The sequence below is a fragment of the Equus quagga genome, chromosome 2 (assembly GCF_021613505.1).
Source record: "Equus quagga isolate Etosha38 chromosome 2, UCLA_HA_Equagga_1.0, whole genome shotgun sequence".
In the NCBI taxonomy this organism is placed as follows: Eukaryota; Metazoa; Chordata; class Mammalia; order Perissodactyla; family Equidae; genus Equus; species Equus quagga.
In genome coordinates, this window is record NC_060268.1 from 145,798,803 (window position 1) to 145,816,311 (window position 17,509).

Consider the following 17,509-nt stretch of genomic DNA (forward strand, 5'->3'; position numbering starts at 1 on the left):
TACAGTCTTTATTTCAATCCAATTTGCGTGGGCAAGAGCCATGATTCCTAGAAGGGAGAATGGATATAAACACAGCAAAATTTCTTAATAGAATTACTCAGTGCAATAAAAAGTTCCCTTAGCTCAAGAAATCTTAATAAACAAAGCCGGAAAGTTAAGAAAATAAAATGATAAAAAATATGACATTCATCAGTGGGAAACCATGTGTTCAACCGAACGACAAAACAATCAGGTTTTGTACTTCTTCAGGGAGTTTATGTTTTGATCCTAAGGCCGTTGATGTAACTTTCTTGAAGAGGAAGCAGATTCAGCATGAACTTCAGAAATTCACCTCTGCCACCTGGTAACCACCTGACTTTGGGCAAGTGGCTACAAGTTTCTCGTCTTTAAAATGGGATGGTAACAGGACCTACTTCATGGGGTAGCTAAGAGGCTTGGCTGAGTTAACAGGTGTGCAAAGAACACACAAATTCCCCCAGTACTGTATAAGCATTAGAGATTATTATTGATACTTTATTTTTGTCTGATTTCACAATTTCTATCTCCTTAAATGATTCCTCACAACGTATTTTCATGGTTTAAATAAAAATAAATTTGAAGAAAATGTTTAAAGAATTTTGATACACTCTTCGGATAACTTGGAAATTCCAAGCGGATTTCATGGCCAAGGGGGCGAGAAATGCCTGCTTTGTATCTCTCCTCAGTGTGGAGGCTGCTATGAAAGTCTCAATGTCCCCCAATTTACTATGGTCAGGGCGTCAGGCTGACTAGTTATCCTTGTCACCTGGATTAAAAAAAAAAACTCTTAAGATGCAGGTTTGTGAAGGGCTTGTGGGGTTTCCGATGGCAAAAATGTGTCTTCCAACCTAGGGTTGAGGAGAGCGTTACTATAGGCCATTATTCACAGGACTCTTCCAGTTCTGTTTATAAGTAGTGTTCTTTGCATAGCGGATGTTGAGTAAACACTTGTCAAACTACAGGAAGTTGTGACATCAGGGAAAACTTCTCACCAATGGAAAGTGTTCTAAAATGGAATGAGCCACTTTGGGAGGTAGTGGGAGCCCGCACTGGAAGACGATCTCAGGCTGGGGCTCGGCTCCTAGGGCTGTTGGAGAGCAGGCAGAGTCTGGTTTAAAGTGGGAGATGTTAATTCAGTGGTCCCAAAGTCTTTTCTACCCTAAGATTCAGTACTGTACATCAGGGGCTACGAGTAGTGGGTCAAAATGGCCCAGTCCTCACATCCATGAAGGACCTCAAATATCGATTTTTGACACCAGCCCCACATGAGATTCTGCATTGAAGTGTTAAGTGTTAAAAGTATCAATTTGCTAAATGAAGACACTTAGGACATCTCATAGTTTTTGCCAACCCAATTTGATATTTATGTTGATTTCCATTTGGCTTTAATGTACTAAAAAACCTTCAAAAGGTGGATGTGGCCCAAGTTCTCTGAGCCAAGTCTCTCTTGACCTCTGACAGGTCTTGCTGCAACTATACATAAATCTTTGGGGTCCACAGTCTCCTCACTCAAAGCTTCTGTTTGGCCTCTCCACCCTTCCACAAGAAATCCAATCCAACCAAGAGTATTGTGATTGTCCACAAAAAGAGGATCCGTCAAACAGGGCACAACACAGAGCATTTCTTCAGGAAAAAAAAAATTCCATCAGATGGGTCTTTCCTCAAGTCGTTCCTCCTGACCCCACATTGACATCACCTCCCCGGCTCCTGCCTTGACTCGCTCTGATGGCACCCAAAGATCCTCACCCCGGCTCTAAATCTCCCACCCCTTTCATATATGCAAAGCCTTTTTGCTCAGTCCCAGCCTCTCCAAACCAGCAGACTCATACCCACTCATGACCCTTAGGCATGTCTCCTAGAAGGTGGTGTGTATCTGGGAAGAGAGGATTCCTGCTTAGAAATTTAAAACAATTTAAAATCATATATCCACGCCATCCTCCCTTTTTTTGGCATTTCTCATTTTGGTTTTGAACTACTTTATAATCATTTAGGCACATCCCAAAGCAGGTTTTTAAGACCTTTGTTCTTTTCTTTGTCAATATCCATTTGGTGGAATTGAACCGGTAAATGAACCACAGATATAGCACAAACTGGCCAGGCAGTTTGCATTTAGTTACTCATGAAATCTTTGGGCCTGTCTAAATAACCAGTTCATGTACAAACAGAGAGAGAAACATCTCTTCACCTTCAGACCTGATCAGAGGCAATAACGGATGATCACTGAAATGAATAGCCTGATCCAATGATTCCTTTTAATTCTTTTCCAGTAAGTTTTAAAAATACTGCTTTCTTTGTGGAGAAGCCAAGACGATGGGCTGCAGGCAACGCTTACGCTCTCTAACCTAGCGAAGGAGGAAAGCAAGACAGATAAGTAAAAGGGCACTGATGTTGGCAACTATGGGCAGGGCCCACATAAATTATCACCTATGAAAGGTATGAGTGATTCATGTGGTCTTGAGGGGACCATTTGCAAATTGCAAAAATTAAATAAAATAAAATTACAAATTGCAAGACCAACTTCCAGGCAAATCATTATTACCAGGTGGGAAAATTGAGGCTGAGAGAGGTTAAACATTGTGCAAAGCTTCTCATAGCTAGTGAAGTAACTGAACTAAGATTTAAATCCAAGGGTCTATCCTTCTCCCTATTCTGTATTAGTTGACTAAGGCCATCTTCTGCAGAAGACCATCTACTTCTCCTTTCTATCCAAGAGCTCTGTGCTCTCAATTAGCCTCTGGCTCCCCTCCCCTCTCTCCTCCAATACCCGACTCCACATTCTCTCTCCAGCTCTGCAGGACTCACTGCAGTCCTCCCTGCTTCCCCGTCCGTCCATCCTCTCCCTTGAGCTGTGCCTCAGTCTGTCCTAATAGGGGAAGGCTGGTACCCTGGCAGGGGGTCCCCCTCAATCTCGGTCCTCCAGCCCTAGATGGGGCTTGAGAGACAATGACTGCCCCTCGCCTGGTGCTGGTCTGACATCTTCTCTTGCTCTTGCACATCAACTCCCTTCCAATCTCCCACGGAGGGCCTGAGGCCCAGGTTTGCTGGTCTTTTCTCCGGCAGTCATTTGCAGGCAGGGAGAAAGGCTAACACAGAGAGAAGGGGCTACTATGCCTTAAATCAACCTTTCCAGAAGTTCAGTACCCTTACCACTGATGGTCTGAAAAACAGTTTTTAGTGGTATGCAGGCAAATAGTTTGTTTCAATAGTTGTGTATTTTTATTTTTATGAATACCTTCTATCTTTGGTAAGGAATGCTGATTTTCCATTCATGGTTATAATGTAATGTTTTATTTTAAAAATAAAATTACTTAAGAAACAAAGTAAGTTGATTTAAAAATACATATTAGTTAAAAGGAAATACAAGTGGACCACAGAAACCGCAAAAGGGGGCCTGAGACTTAAGAAACATTGCCATTAACTAAGGCTTAAATCTCATCTGCCCCAGATCAGCCCTTCTTGAAAAGTGGTCTCTATCTTTTCACGCGTCAGTGCTGAACATCGGCAGTGCACACACTTCTCCTACGTGGATTCACAGAATATCTGTGCTTTCAGGGCTCTCAGAGGAGGAGTGCCCAGTCGGATTATGAAACCAGGGCCTACAGAAGAGCTGTTTTTTCCAGCCGCTTGCTGCCCAGAATGTCTCTGCCTCCTAGCTGCCACAGCCTACATGCACTTTAGTTCACTGTCTTCTCCAAGTTCTTGCTCAAGAGTAGGTTAGTATACCAGTTTTCACAGTGGGAGAAACTGAGAGATTGAATAACTTGTTCCACATCTCCACGGCCAAGCTTCCTGGCCTTCTTCAGCCAGGCTCCAAGCAATTTTCCTTAGGCTAGAACTTCAGGCACGTGAACACATTCATACGGGAAGTAGTACAGGAAAGGATTTGTAAGGTACTAAACTTGGCTTTCTTTCCACCTGACCTGGGACCTCAAATTAGCAACCTGTCCTGTGAAGGCACCTTATTCCGGGACAGTGATGCACAAGTAGTAACTAGTATTTATTGAGTGTGCTGGTTGCTTTGCATACCTCATTTCTTTAACCCTGTAAGAAATAACGTGTTCTCGGGGAGATAAAAATGTCTATCTGATCAGGCTCACAGATTATCCATCCAAATCAAAGCCCTCCCTCCTCTGTCTTCCCTTTCCCAAGAACCCAAATATTGTTCTAATTGACGTATTCAGTGTTGTCACTTAGCTGATGTGGTATTTGGTGCCCTCTAGTGATAGAAAAATTCTTTGGTGTCATGTGTCTATGTCTTGGGCCATCTCTACAGGCTTGTTTAAGTGATTATCCTTACTTGAGGCTGAAACTTTAATAGTTAATTTGTAACAACTAATTTTGATAACAGAGGATTTCTCACGCTGATCATAAGCTCTGATCATATATTAGTTAAGACTCTTTTAACTGTAAGAATCTGCCTTAAGCAAACATTGAGAATTTATTGACTTGGATGACTGTGGGTAGTCCAGGAATAGATTTCAGGACTAAATCAATCCAGGACTCAAGTGACACTACCAGGCTCTGCCTCTCTGCATGATTTCCTCTAGCTTGGGTTGATTCTGCCTTTGGGTCTTGCAGGCCCACAAGCTCTCTTTATGACCACATCAGTCCATACCTCACATATTCCCACTTCGAATCCAGTTGGAGAAGAAAACGAGTTTGTGTCCCACTGTTTCCAGTAAAGGTTGCAAGGTACTTCAGTTAAATGTAATGTGCTGATTGGCTTAAATAAGTGGAGTTCCTCATCTCCCTCCTCCTCCCACATACATACACACATAGGCCCTGAGATTGGTGTCAATGCCACTGTGATGGTTAATTTTATGTCAACTTGGCTAAACCATAGTACCCAAATATTTGGCATTATTCTAGATGTTTTTGTGAAGATATTTTTTGGATGGGATCAACATTTAAATCAGTAGAGTGTGAGTAAAGCAGTTGCCCTTTATAATGTGGGTGGGTCTTATCAAATCAGTTGAAGGCCTTAAGAATAAGATTGACCTCTCCTGAGAGAAAGGGAATTCTGCCAGCAGACTGCCTTTGGACTTGAATTGCAATTCTTCCTTGGGTCTCCAGCCTGCCAGCCTACACTGCAGATTTTGGATTTGCCAGCCTCCATAATCAGATAAACTAACTCCTTAAAATCTCTCTCTCTAGATATAGATTAGATAGATAGATAGATAGATAGATAGATAGATAGATAGATAATAGATAGATATAGCTACATCTACATACATTCTATTGGTTCTGTTTTTCTAGAGAACCTGTATTAATAGCCACCCACATCAAATAGTTAAGAAGAGGGAAAAGGAGCAATTTTTCCAAAAGCAACTTGGAAGTGCTATTACACGCAAGAAGAAGAAAAAATGGAGGATAAACAATTATGGATGCTCAGTATGGTTGGGAAACATTAAAATCAATTTATTGCTACTTAACAAGAGTAATTTGGTTGACAACAATTTTTAAAACATTAGGTCCATGGGGAGACGGAATAAAAGTAGTCTTGATGGTAAAAATGTATTGAAGGTTTTTTTCCTCTCAGCTTTTTACATAGTCAGATGGAGGGTTAAATGTTATACAGAATGAGATGTTCAGAGGCAAGGACATCTTTAAAGCAGAAGTAACAAGCTTTAACTTATATGGTATGGTTTGAGTGAAATCAGCGTGGTTGTCCAAAATACCTCCCCCATCTGGTAGACTGCCTGAAATTCTGTTATTAAAATTGTATTTTGGGGCTGGCCTGGTGGCGCACCGGTTAAGTGTGCATGTTCCACTTCAGTGGCCCGGGGTTCGCCCGTTCGGATCCCAGGTGCAGACATGGCACTTCTTGGCAAGCCATGCTGTGGTAGGCATCCCACATATAAAGTAGAGGAAGATGGGCACAGATATTAACCCAAGGCCAGTCTTCCTCAGCAAAAAGAGGAGGATTGGCAGCAGATGTTAGCTCAGGGCTAATCTTCCTCAAAAAAAAAAAAAAATTGTATTTCTTTGCCCTTGAAGGTTAGAGACTCTTAAGAATGTGTTGTTAAAATAAAAATAACCGTTAGAGATGTTTGAACTGTTTTCCCCAGAACACTAGCATTCATAAGGTGTTCATTAAATAGTTGTTGTTCAAAGGACTCCATAAAGAAGACAAAGAAATTTGGGGAACAGTATATATCACAGCCCCCTCTTAGATATTCACAATGCATATTAGCATATTAAAGCCTCTAAGAAGTCCCAGATTAAGAGATCTGATTAAATTAACTCATAATTTTCTAAAGTCGTTTGACCATGAAACACTTCTCTCCACAAAGCACCTATTACTATGTCATTGAACTTGAGGGTAATTAGGTGTTTGGGGGGCGAGGGGAGGTTAGAAAGAACAAGGGCTCAGGAGCAAGAATATCTAGATTTAATTCCTGCATCTGCTACTTAATAACTACCCAACTTTGTCAATACTGCTTAAACTTTTTGGGCTACAATTCTTTATTTGTAAAGTAAGTTCAATAATCTCCCACCTCACTGGGCTAAAATGATAAATATTAAGTAAGGAAGAACCATTTGTGAAAGTTGCTAGCTCATAATTCACACTCAAGAGATGCTGATTTTATCAATTATCCTCTCTCTCCCCTCCCCTTCTTCCCTTCCTGCATTCCTTCCCTTTTTTATGCTATTTTTTATTTCAATGAACTTTTTATTTTAGATTTACAGAAAAGTTGCAAAGATAATACACAGAACCCCCATATACCATCCCCCCTGCCCCTATTCACTTCTTTTTTTTCTATTGTGTGCCAGGAACGGTGGGAACAGGACTGGCACAGCTAGGGGCTTCTCCACAACGCTCTCTAACAATCTGCTGGAAGGTGAAGCAGAGACAAGCAAATCAGCACCCACAAGACAGGGCGATGGTGCAGTACAAAACACAAGGTGAGTGAAAGCACGCACTTAGGAGGGTGACCTAACCCTGACTTGGGGGCTTCCAGAAGAAAATGTCAACAAAGAGGGAGCCTGATGGATGAGCAGTGTGCCGGGTGAAGGGAGGAGCAGTGAGCCTTCCTAATGGGATGAAGCAAGCGAGGAAGGAAGAGGGGCAACAGAGTGAGGTGCAGAGCTTAGCGGAGGAAGCATCCACCTCCTCCAAAGAAATATCAACGACTTCACTGGTGCCCACCCTAGGAACTGCTTTCAGAATCATTAATGATGTCATTATACAAACTTCGCTCTTGTAACATTGTTGCAAATCTAAATAAATATCTACTTTTCCAAAACAACAGTGACTTTAAGCATAAGCAGTGTGAAAAAGAGCAGTAAAGAATTGTCTTTTTTTTTTCTTTTAAGACAATTGGCCAGGAAATAATGAGTCACAGGAGGGGAAGTAATTGTGAGCATATACTACAGCTGGAGCTGTGATCTGTCATGAGAGGTTAGCTTTGTTCTCTTCTTGAGAAATAAGAGCTATGGGGTCTTCCCTCTTCCAAATCCCTATAGCACAATATTGGAAACTTTTCGTTTGATAATTGTCACTTCATGCACTAGTCAGGGGCTCCCGTGAGCCTCTCATATCGCAGCCGCAATCTGGGGAGCTGAGGGAAGGCCAGCTCTTCCTTTGATTGTTCCCAGAAATTGTTCTGCACTCAGGCAGGACACGTAGACTTCCCAGCCTTCCCAGTTTGAATTACAGAAGCGCTTGGGAAGGACAGAGGCCCGCTCTCAGCGTCCTCGCCTGAACCGGGCATGCCACCGCCGCGGACACGCCCCGGCCTGGGGAATGCTCGTTTGCGCAGCAAACGCTGCCTCTCCCGCAAGTCTACCCGCCCCCGCCCGCGCAGGCCGAGTGGCTGATTTGAAGGCGGGCGTTCCCCAGCAAAACTTCCTCTCCCTCCCCTGGCCTCCAGGGCATATTGTCAGGTCGCCTCGAAACTGCTAGGCAAAGGTGTTCCAAGACGCTCTTAGAGAGGGAAGAAAGAGGCTTGAGAGTAATTTTTTGTGACCGCCCTTGGCGGGCCCGGGCGGGGAACCCGCTCCCAGGGGGCCGCAGATCGGGGAGGGGCCAGGCGGGGCTGTCACTCCTCCCCGGGTTGGGGCCGGCTCCGCTGGGAGTGGAGGCTCTTTAACCTCGCCGGATTGCTCCTCAGCCATGTCTAGGATGTGGCTTCTCCTGCTTCTGGTGAGTCCTCTGCTCCCCTGGAGGGGGTTTCTCCCGGCTCGGCCCCGGGGCAGGCGCTGCGGGAAGGGCGCCGGGCGCGCCCCGGGGCGGCCGCGGGGGATGCGCGCCGGGGGGCCCGGGGGCCGGGGGGCCGGGGGGCTGGAGGTCCAGGGGGCCGGGGCGGCCAGCCTTTGCCGGAGTGGCTCCCAGGGGCTCCAGGCAGGGTTAGGGAGCCGGGGAGCTCGTTTTCCTCGGGGCTCGACGTGCAGCGCCGAGCCCGCGCGGCAGGTGGAGTAGCTCCTGGCGCTCCCTGGGGACGGCTGTGCGCGCCGCAGGGAGAGGCGGGCGCTGGGGGCGAGCACTGGCCTTGGGGGTTTAAGGGTCGCTGGAGGGAGAGCCCGGCCGGCGAGGGAGGGGATCTTCCGGACAAGTCCTTACATGTCAAGCCCGGACTCCGCTTCTGCGCGTGGCTGTGCGCGCGCCCGAGCGCTGGGAGAACCTGCAGTCTGAATTTGGCACGTTTTCCCACAGTTCTCAAATTTAGGGAATAAATCAGCCCCGCGGCGGCAGTTAACCCTGAGGCTTCAGACCGCGCCGTCTCTTTCTTGAAAAAGTTATCTTGGGACTGGATGTGCCTCTAGAGGCTTGTTTGCCTTCTTATCGCTACACAGAAAAAGAAACTGTTTTGTTTCCCTTCCGGGAATTCCTTAAGACAGTAAGTGACTGTCTCAGGTGGGGGTTTTCTTCTTCTTTTTTTATTTCCTGCCCTCGATTTTTCTTGTTGTAATCTTTCTTAGCTTGCACTCCTACGGTAGTTTCTGAACTCTGGGGCGGAAGGGAACCCTGGCCTCGCTGCTCAGCGGTGGTACCTGCTCCCGCTGCGCATCCGGCCGCATGTACTTGGCGTAACCCCCCGCCCCGGAGCTGCAGCCACCTCGTTAGACTAGGAGAGTTCTTGTCTCAGAAATGTCAGCTGGATGATGGCTAATGGAAGAGACCTGGCCTCAAAGAGGTTCATTTGAGTTCCAAAGCCTCTGAAAGGCAATGGATTCTTATTTTGTTGGGCCCCACTGAAGTTCCAGGCACTATGACAGGAGTGTTTGTTTACAAATGTGATCTCAGTCATTTCTCAACAGCAGCTGTGTAGCGAGGAAGGCGCCCTCGTCTCCATTTTACAAATGGCGAAATGGGGTTCAGGAAGCTGAAGTAATTTAACTGAGCTCACACAGCTAGCAAGTGGCAGAGCTGGGATTTACCTTAGGTCCAATCCCAAAGCCCAGGCAGTTTGTTGATTGCACCTACTTTCAGATCACGCCAAGAGTTGAAAGGAAAAAGGCAGTGATGTCTGTAACCATCTTGTGATTGGGAAAAAAGTTCTCCTTGATCCTTTCAGAAATAATGTGCAATATTTGGGCTTTTTTAGAAACTTCCTTAGAGAAAATGTAATATTCAAAATTAAGAAACTATTTATACAACCTCAGACCACACTCTCCTCTTCCTTATCATTAACCACTGCATTATCGCAGTGGTGATTGCTTTGAAAATATCTCTTAGATCTTGGGACAGCAATACTAGTAAGTATAGCAAAGTTATCAAAGCCTGGAGCTATGCTTATTTGACTTTTATATTATAACATCTTTACCAGAGGTGCATATTTAAAGCACCAAGAAAACTTTGCTCTTCTGAAAGAATGCATTCACACCCATACACACGCGTGTGTATATATACATGCATTTATTTATATACACTTATTATGATGCTATCTCTAATATAAATTAAACATAATTTGTCTATCATATTTATGTATATTATATGGCCTAGGAAATTAAAGTTCATTAAATAAAATTTATAAATGCAGATGAGTAAAAAGAAGAAAATCTGACATAACTCTATCCCCTAGATAACCATTGTTCACATTATGTCGTATATGTTTTTCCTTTCTAACGTGACTCTTTTAAATTTAGTTACACAGTCCTGCCTTGCACTCACCACTTGCCCAACATCACATCTCTGTTCTTAAAGAAGTTTCCACAGTGTTGTGTCACCTTGTGTGTCTCCAGAAAATGCTTGATTTTATGCTTTTGCACGTAGTGGTGCTTACTTCGTAGGAGCAATAATGAATAAAATGGGGACGGGAATGCTGATTACGTGGAACACAGAAGCAGATTTTGTTAAATCACGTCAGTGGGTTGCAAGTAGATGGGAGGGATCTGCATTATTTTCTCTTTTCTTTCTTCCACTAGTCCTGTTGTCTCTATTGCTATCTATAGTCGGCAGAGATTCCCCATTCTTTATGTCTTTGCTTCTCTTCTCTTCTTTCCACCCTCTTGGAGTTAGTTTTTCTCTCCCCTAGTTTCTGGGTGTTGTTTCCATGGCACTTACAATAAATAAATTTGAAATCCCAAAACAATTTGCAGATATCCAAGAGGAACAGAAGAAGAGTGAAACTTGCTTTAGAAATTTGTGTGAGAAATAGCTGTGGGCACTGATTATTCTGGTTTGTTTTTTTTTTTAAATAGCACATGGCCATAGGTTTTGTCTTGCATTACTTAGATCTGTGTAATTTAGGACAATTGCTTGATAGCCGGCTACTTCTCCTGCATTTCTTTTCTTTTTTTTTTTTTAAAGATTTTATTTTTCCTTTTTCTCCCCAAAGCCCCCTGGTACATAGTTGTATATCTTAGTTGTGGGTCCTTCTAGTTGTGGCATGTGGGGCGCCGCCTCAGCATGGCCTGATGAGCGGTGCCACGTCCATGGCCGGGATCCAAACTGCTGAAACCCTGGGCCACCAAAATGGACTGCGAGAACTTAACCACTTGGCCACGGGGCCAGCCCCTTCTCCTGCATTTCTTAGAGCAGTTGTCTTAGAGCAAAATTATGGTTGAGGGAAAGGAAAGGGCATTTGAAAAAGAAACCAGCGTATTTATGTGTAATCATACAGAAGAATTTTGGCAAGAAAATAAAGAACAGTTGTTTAATTTGTAATTTAATAATTTTCCTTAAATCAACCTAATGTATTTCTATTTACTTTTGTTTTTAATGGGTGTTACTTATATCACAAAGGACTTAAAACTTTTTATGAAAAAAATTATGAAATGTAATTTATACATTAACAACCAGGATGGAAAAACACAAATTTATAAATGATGACAAGATTGGGAGGCAAAAATAAATTGATATATGGAGACCATCAGGGCCCCCACTGCTGTCTACCGTTAGATGAAGGAGAAATCTTATATTGTTTATCTCTGAAATACAATTACTATCCTTAGTGGCAAATTAGAGTTTAATTTAGAAAAGAAATTTTATTTCTTGCACTGAGGTTAGAGGACGGGAAGGTGAAATACTTAGAGACAAAGAGGACTCAGGATTTGCTTGTCGTCTCTGAGTAAGTCTCTTTGGGACACTAGGCAAGTAATTTACTTCTAAATAGTTCTGATAGAGGAAGTGTCAGTATTTCAAAGGAATCTCTCTGAAGGCTGCTGTAATTGTTTAGGGAAGCTGGGTCACTATAGCACACTGCCAGTTGGAGAGAATAACGGTTTCCTAAGAGGGTCAAAAACCTGAGTAAGGAAATCCCCCACTTGAAAACCCCTAGTGAATTAAGTGCCTTTGGGTAAATTATCTTGGGTCCCAAAAGTCCCTTGTTGAGCACATGTTTTGTATAGGTACTAAAGACTGTCTGTTGATGAGGAAAAATGACAAAAGGGCATAATTTAAATCTTGATCCATCAGACAAAAACAAGTGAACACCAAATTTAGGACACTGAATCCATCTCTTTCTTTTTAAATTGGTAGCTATCAAGAAATTGACTATATGATGTGAAACAAAAAGTAATTCTTGAAAAGATAAAGTCACTCATTATTTTAACATCCAATACAAGCGTTTTTTATTTTACCTTTAGCTTCCTAGCCTTGTCTACACACACACATAATTGCATGTTTATTCAGTGCTATTTATAGTCTGCTTTTTGTCACTTTTTTACATACACAAATCTTTTTCTACATAATCTTCATGTTGTAATTTTTATTAGGTGCATTATAGAGGGCTTTTATTAAATGACCCTGGATTACTATAATTCTTTTTATTTATTATTTTATTTATTACTTTTTTTATAATTTATTATTATAAAGAAAACATTTCTAAATGTACTGGGATCTATCTATCTTATTACCAAAAGATTATTTGTAGAACTATCGTAGGTACCTTAGTGTATAGTATTGTATTCTTTTTGTTATATGTGTGTATCTATTCACAGAAGCGGGAAAATAACAATTAACTACCTGATAAGTCCGTTTCATTTTTCTGGAAGACTCTTGCTTTAAAAAGAAAAATAAAGTGTCTTTAGCTCTTTAAATAGTTGGTCTCCTAACACCAATTAAGTATTTTCTGCGTTAAACAGGAACAAATAATTTGCCTGCCTTTATTTTCTTGGAAGTGAGAGTATGAGTAGTAAAGCCCAAATTAGAAAGAGGTTGATCATTGTAAGATGCTAACTTCACCTTCCCCAGAAGGAAATGAGCTAGTTCTCCCCTTTGATCTCAGCTCCCTTTCTGATTCGAAATGAACTTTGATGCAACCAACCCACTCCCACCTATGGGCGTTTTGAAACAACTGTCATAGCTATGTTGGACACCTGGCCTGAGTTCCACTAACTGGGGATGATAGTGAATTTATTGTGGAATTATGCATTTTGAGCAAGGCCACATCTGATACAAATTCACTCGGCAGATATACTCAGCCCAGCAGGTAAGCAAGCCTACTGTGGGTTTTGTTAAGCTGTGAACTGGGATAAACTTGCAAAATGAGAATAAACTTGGCATTGGAGTCATTAATGACAAGCTGTCCTTTAGTCAAGTCATGCAGCATTCTAGATTTATTCACCTCTGTGTTCTGGAACACCATGAAAATATAAGATGTGAGAAACATAAATACTTTTGATTTCTGAGGGCAAAGATCTTGGAAAAAGAGAGAGAAAGAGAATGAACTGAGAGCAAGTGCGTTAAGGCTCTTCCCCTTGCTGAGGGCTGAGCTTTGGCTTTTAGCCATTTTCACAAAGCTTTCTTGATCCCAGTAGACTGTTTTTTCACACGAGGGTCTGTATGCATTTAGGCCTGATTTCAAAAATCAGGGCCTACACCGCCTCCGTCTGTATTATGCTTATCCTGCGTGGTATTGACACATAGCGTATGTATGTATGTGTGTATATGTGTATGTATGTATTTTTAATATTAGTTGCCACCATTGGAATGTTGGAGAATTTTGGTTTCTCTTGAAAAATGAAAGATCTGGGCCCCACATACTGCATGGCCCCCACTCCCCTGGATCAGCGGCTGCCCCTTCGGTCCAAGTGGGCCTTTCCATTTTGACAAGTCCTTCCTACTCTTTGTTGTCTATTCCACCTGGATATTTTACTCCTGTGTTACCTCTGTGGCCCCTCTGGGCATTTAAGGCCCCTAGGGCTCTAGTTGAGAATTTTGTAGCCCTCCCATTATCTGTTTCCTCCACTGAAGATGACTTCTCTTATTTTCAGACTTATTTTTTGGAAGGGTCATTATTTCCCCATGAAAAGTAAAAATCTGATTTGCAAGTGCAGAACAAGATGCTGTTAGTCAATAAGACTCTTATCTTCTCACGTGTGTAAATATGGTAGCCTGCTGACCTCAGGTTTTGCTTTCTCCAGCCCAGTTGTTCTCCAGCTATGGTGAGCATCAATAACGGGGGTACTTGTTGAAGGAAATCATAAGGAGGGCCCCATTCTCAGAGATTCTGATTCTTTGGGTCTGTGTTGAGACCTAAGTATTATTACTTTTTAATGCATCACTACGTGATTCTGATGTTAGTCGGGATTTTGAGAACTATTTTTCTAACTGTAGCACTCGACTCAAAATGTAATCCCAGACGGAATTTTCTAAAGTTCCCTCATTTTATTTGATTCATTGCCTGATCAGTCAGGGGTCTAACCAGTCACTTACTCCTGCTGTCTCAACTCTCTCTCTCCTGATCTTCCCAGTAACTGTCCTTAACAAAGAAAAAACACATTACCAGGATAAGATTACCTTGTGTATTTTTATTTATACATTTTGAAAAAATAAGAACGAATGGAATCTTCGCTTATCTCTTTCATATAGAAAAATTTATTTTATTTATTTTTCAGTTTTTTAATAATGTACCTACTACGAAATGTCATTACTATTTCCTCGTTTTTTACATATTACATTACATCTTACAATACATTACCTATTTCCTCACTTTTTACATATTACATTACATTTTGCAATACATTACCTATTTCCTCATTTTTACATACATATATTAGAGATGCATTATATAACTGGAAATGGTGAACTGCTAATGGTCTTTTTAGAATTTCTTTCTTCTCAAGTGTTGATGAGTAACTAAAAGTCTGAAAAGCAAGTGAGCAGAATTAGTCAGCTGAGTTTCAGCTCTTGTTCAGTTTGTGTCCTCGGCTGCAGAGGACAGGGAGATTTTAACCCTCCCTAGTGGAGCCTGTGAGACTGAGAAGAAGCAGTTCAGGGGCCGATGGGAACCTTTAATTCCAGCTCTCAAGACCATTTGAAATCTCTTGTCTAAGTAGCTCAGTGATAGTTCAAGATGAACAATCTTCGTGTTCATTATGAGGGATCCCAAGTATGCGGGCATCACTGACATGCCTCAAAGGCGGAATCCGAGGGAATCAAGGGGCTGTAGTCTGGTCCTTTTATTCGTTTCCTGTGGCTGCGGTAACAAAGTGCCACAGACTGGGCGGCTTCAACAACCAAAATTTATTTTCTCACACTTCTGAAGGCTAGAAGTCTAAGATCAAGATGTCTTCAAGGTTAGTTTCTTCCCAGGGCCATGAGAGAAGGATCTGTCCCAGGCCTCTCTCCTTGACTTGCGGATGGCCTTCTCCTTGTATCTTCACATCCTTTTCCCTTTGTGTCTGTGTCTACATTTCCTCTTGTTATAGGAAGCGCAGTCATGTTGGATTAGGACACTCCCTACAGACTTCACTTTAACTTAATTACCTCTTTAAACCTCTATCTCCAAATTTGGTGACATTCCCGGACTCTCCAGGTTAGGACTTCAGCATAGGAATTTGGAGGTGGCGAGACACAATTCAGCCCATAACGGTCCTGAGTTAGCTGTAAGCCTTGGGCCAGTCACCACACCGGTTTGGGGCATAGCTTCTTCTATGAGATCAGATTTAGAGAATTTGGATTTCAACTACCTGAAAATTAGGTGTTAAATTGCCTGACTTTAAGAGGTCACTTCGTCTTCTGTGATCTTGTGAACTTTATTTCTCATTTTTCTGTGTCATCTTTGCCCACACTTTTACTGTTTCTCCTAGTTCAGCTCCATGGAGAGAAAATTTAGTTGTTCGGTAGTTGAGAAGTGCAACCACATATGGCTTTTTAGAGAATGAAAAAAAATCTCCAAACCCTGTGCCCACCTTCTAAACACACACACCCCCAAACGATCAGTCCTGTTTCTCTGGAAAACCGTGACTAATACACCTCACTTATGTATAAACTCTGAGAGCAGAGTCTTCCAGCTGTGCACTGCTCTGTTCCCAGGCATCTGTCTGCATATAGTAGGTACTCAACAAAGTATTTGTTCAATTAATTAGCTAACATTATTCCCTGCAGAATATGCAATTGAGGTCTCCTTGACTTTTTAATCTTTATGATGATGGAGATTTTAAATTATTTTTATTTCTCTCTTTTTTTTCCCCATTTTGTTCCCATTTACCTCAGTTTGTCCACATGTTGGACCTTTGATTTAACTCATTTTCTGACCTTTTCAGCTTTTCTGGAAAATTTTGAGTATTCAGATCATTTAGTTGTCTTTGGGTTTCCTGTCTTGTCACAGTCAAAATGCCCCAATTTCTGCCTGGAAAGTTTGGGTTAAATCTTTGCTTTCTACAAACGAGTTAATGCAAAAGTTCTTAAAAATACAAGCTTGTATGGAGTGCTGCCTATATCACATCATGTAAAAGTCACAACATGCTCTTCAGACCCATCTTTCTTTTTTCTCCTTGTCACAATTCTTTGATGCTGAACTAAGTAAGAAATGGTTCCAGAAATTCAACTCTGAAGCAGGTGTGATGAAGGATGAGATGAGGTTTCGTGCTGGTATCTGTGCTTCATGGCCAGAGGTATTTGTGCTTTCGCTGTTCTACTCCAGGTTTCACATTTTTCAAATTCTGAATGTATTTTGGACAGTGGATTTTGATTTCCACTCAAAACTTTCAAAACTAAAACAAAATGAATTAGAAAGTATATTTCTTTCAGACAGTTCCAAATAGTTGAATATACACACAGTTTTCCAGAAATAACACGAATGCAACAATCCAAAAATGTAAAATGTGCTGCTCCCCTGAGCACCTGATCCTTTAAACCAGGAAGTATAGACTTGCTCATAATATTGTCTCATGAATATTGGATGATATTAGCACACCAAGGAAGATAGCGCCCTATAGCCATAGGGGACACGCGCACACACACATACATACGTGCTATGGGGGATCATACTTTGAGTGCCTTTGATTTGTCACTTTTGACTAGCCCAGTCCCTATAGATCTCTTTGTGTTTAAATCTGTGTCATTTTTTTTCAGTTTCTGATGAGAAACCAGAATTGAAAGAGAAGGAGGGCAAGTAATATCTCACTGCTAGCTCCTTCCTCACAGCAGTGAAGGTGGCTGACAACAGAAAAGAACTGCTCCTACTCACTTGAGTTGCTTTGGTTCAGTTTTCCGTTATCTGTTGCAAACAAGACTTACTGATTTCTTCTAGCTCCAGAGAGATTTTTACGTTGGTTTGAAAACTTTCTTGTGCTGGCAATGTCTGGAATGTTAAATGGTTAGTGTATTTAATCCCTGACTGTCAAACAGAACAATGAAGTAGTTATAGAATAAGGATCCTAAACATTTGAATGATTTTCATTTGAAAGCTCTTCCCATCTTAGTAATTAACCCTTTGGTATGCTTTCAATCACATTATTATTTCCTAGAGTGCCCAATTCAGTTACTATTCATTAGCTATTGATTCTCTGATCTAGAAGAGGGACTAATTCTTTTCTTTTCTTTTCTTTTTTTTGGTGAGGAAGATTGGCCCTGAGCTAACATCTGTTGCCAATCTTCCTCTTTTTGCTTGAGGAAGATTGTCCCTGAGCTAACACCTGTGCCCGTCTTCCTCTATTTTGTATGTGGGATGCCACCACAGCATGGCTTGAGGAGCGATGTTTAGGTCCAGGCCCAGAATCCGAACCCATGAACCCCAGGCTGCCAAAACGGAGTGTGCAAACTTAATCACTACACCAGAGGGCCAGCTCCAAGAGGAACTCATATTAATAGGAGGACAGA

The 17,509-nt window shown here is 42.0% G+C and overlaps 1 protein-coding gene across 4 annotated transcripts in view; it reads left to right on the forward strand.

Annotated features, from left to right (window-relative positions):
* Positions 1-3,605: 3,605 nt before the first annotated feature.
* The window catches only part of FAS (Fas cell surface death receptor), a 28,395-nt gene continuing 14,491 nt past the window's right edge, over positions 3,606-17,509 (forward strand). For 2 of the 4 annotated variants that reach the window (XM_046651808.1, XM_046651791.1), the window contains exon 1: positions 7,874-8,164. In XM_046651808.1, the coding sequence (XP_046507764.1) occupies positions 8,135-8,164 (30 nt within the window). In that variant the 5' untranslated portion in view covers positions 7,874-8,134. Of the gene's footprint in view, positions 3,732-6,792; positions 6,925-7,872; positions 8,165-17,509 lie in introns of those variants that run through there. The other 2 variants (XM_046651797.1, XM_046651802.1) reach the window with 2 other exon arrangements.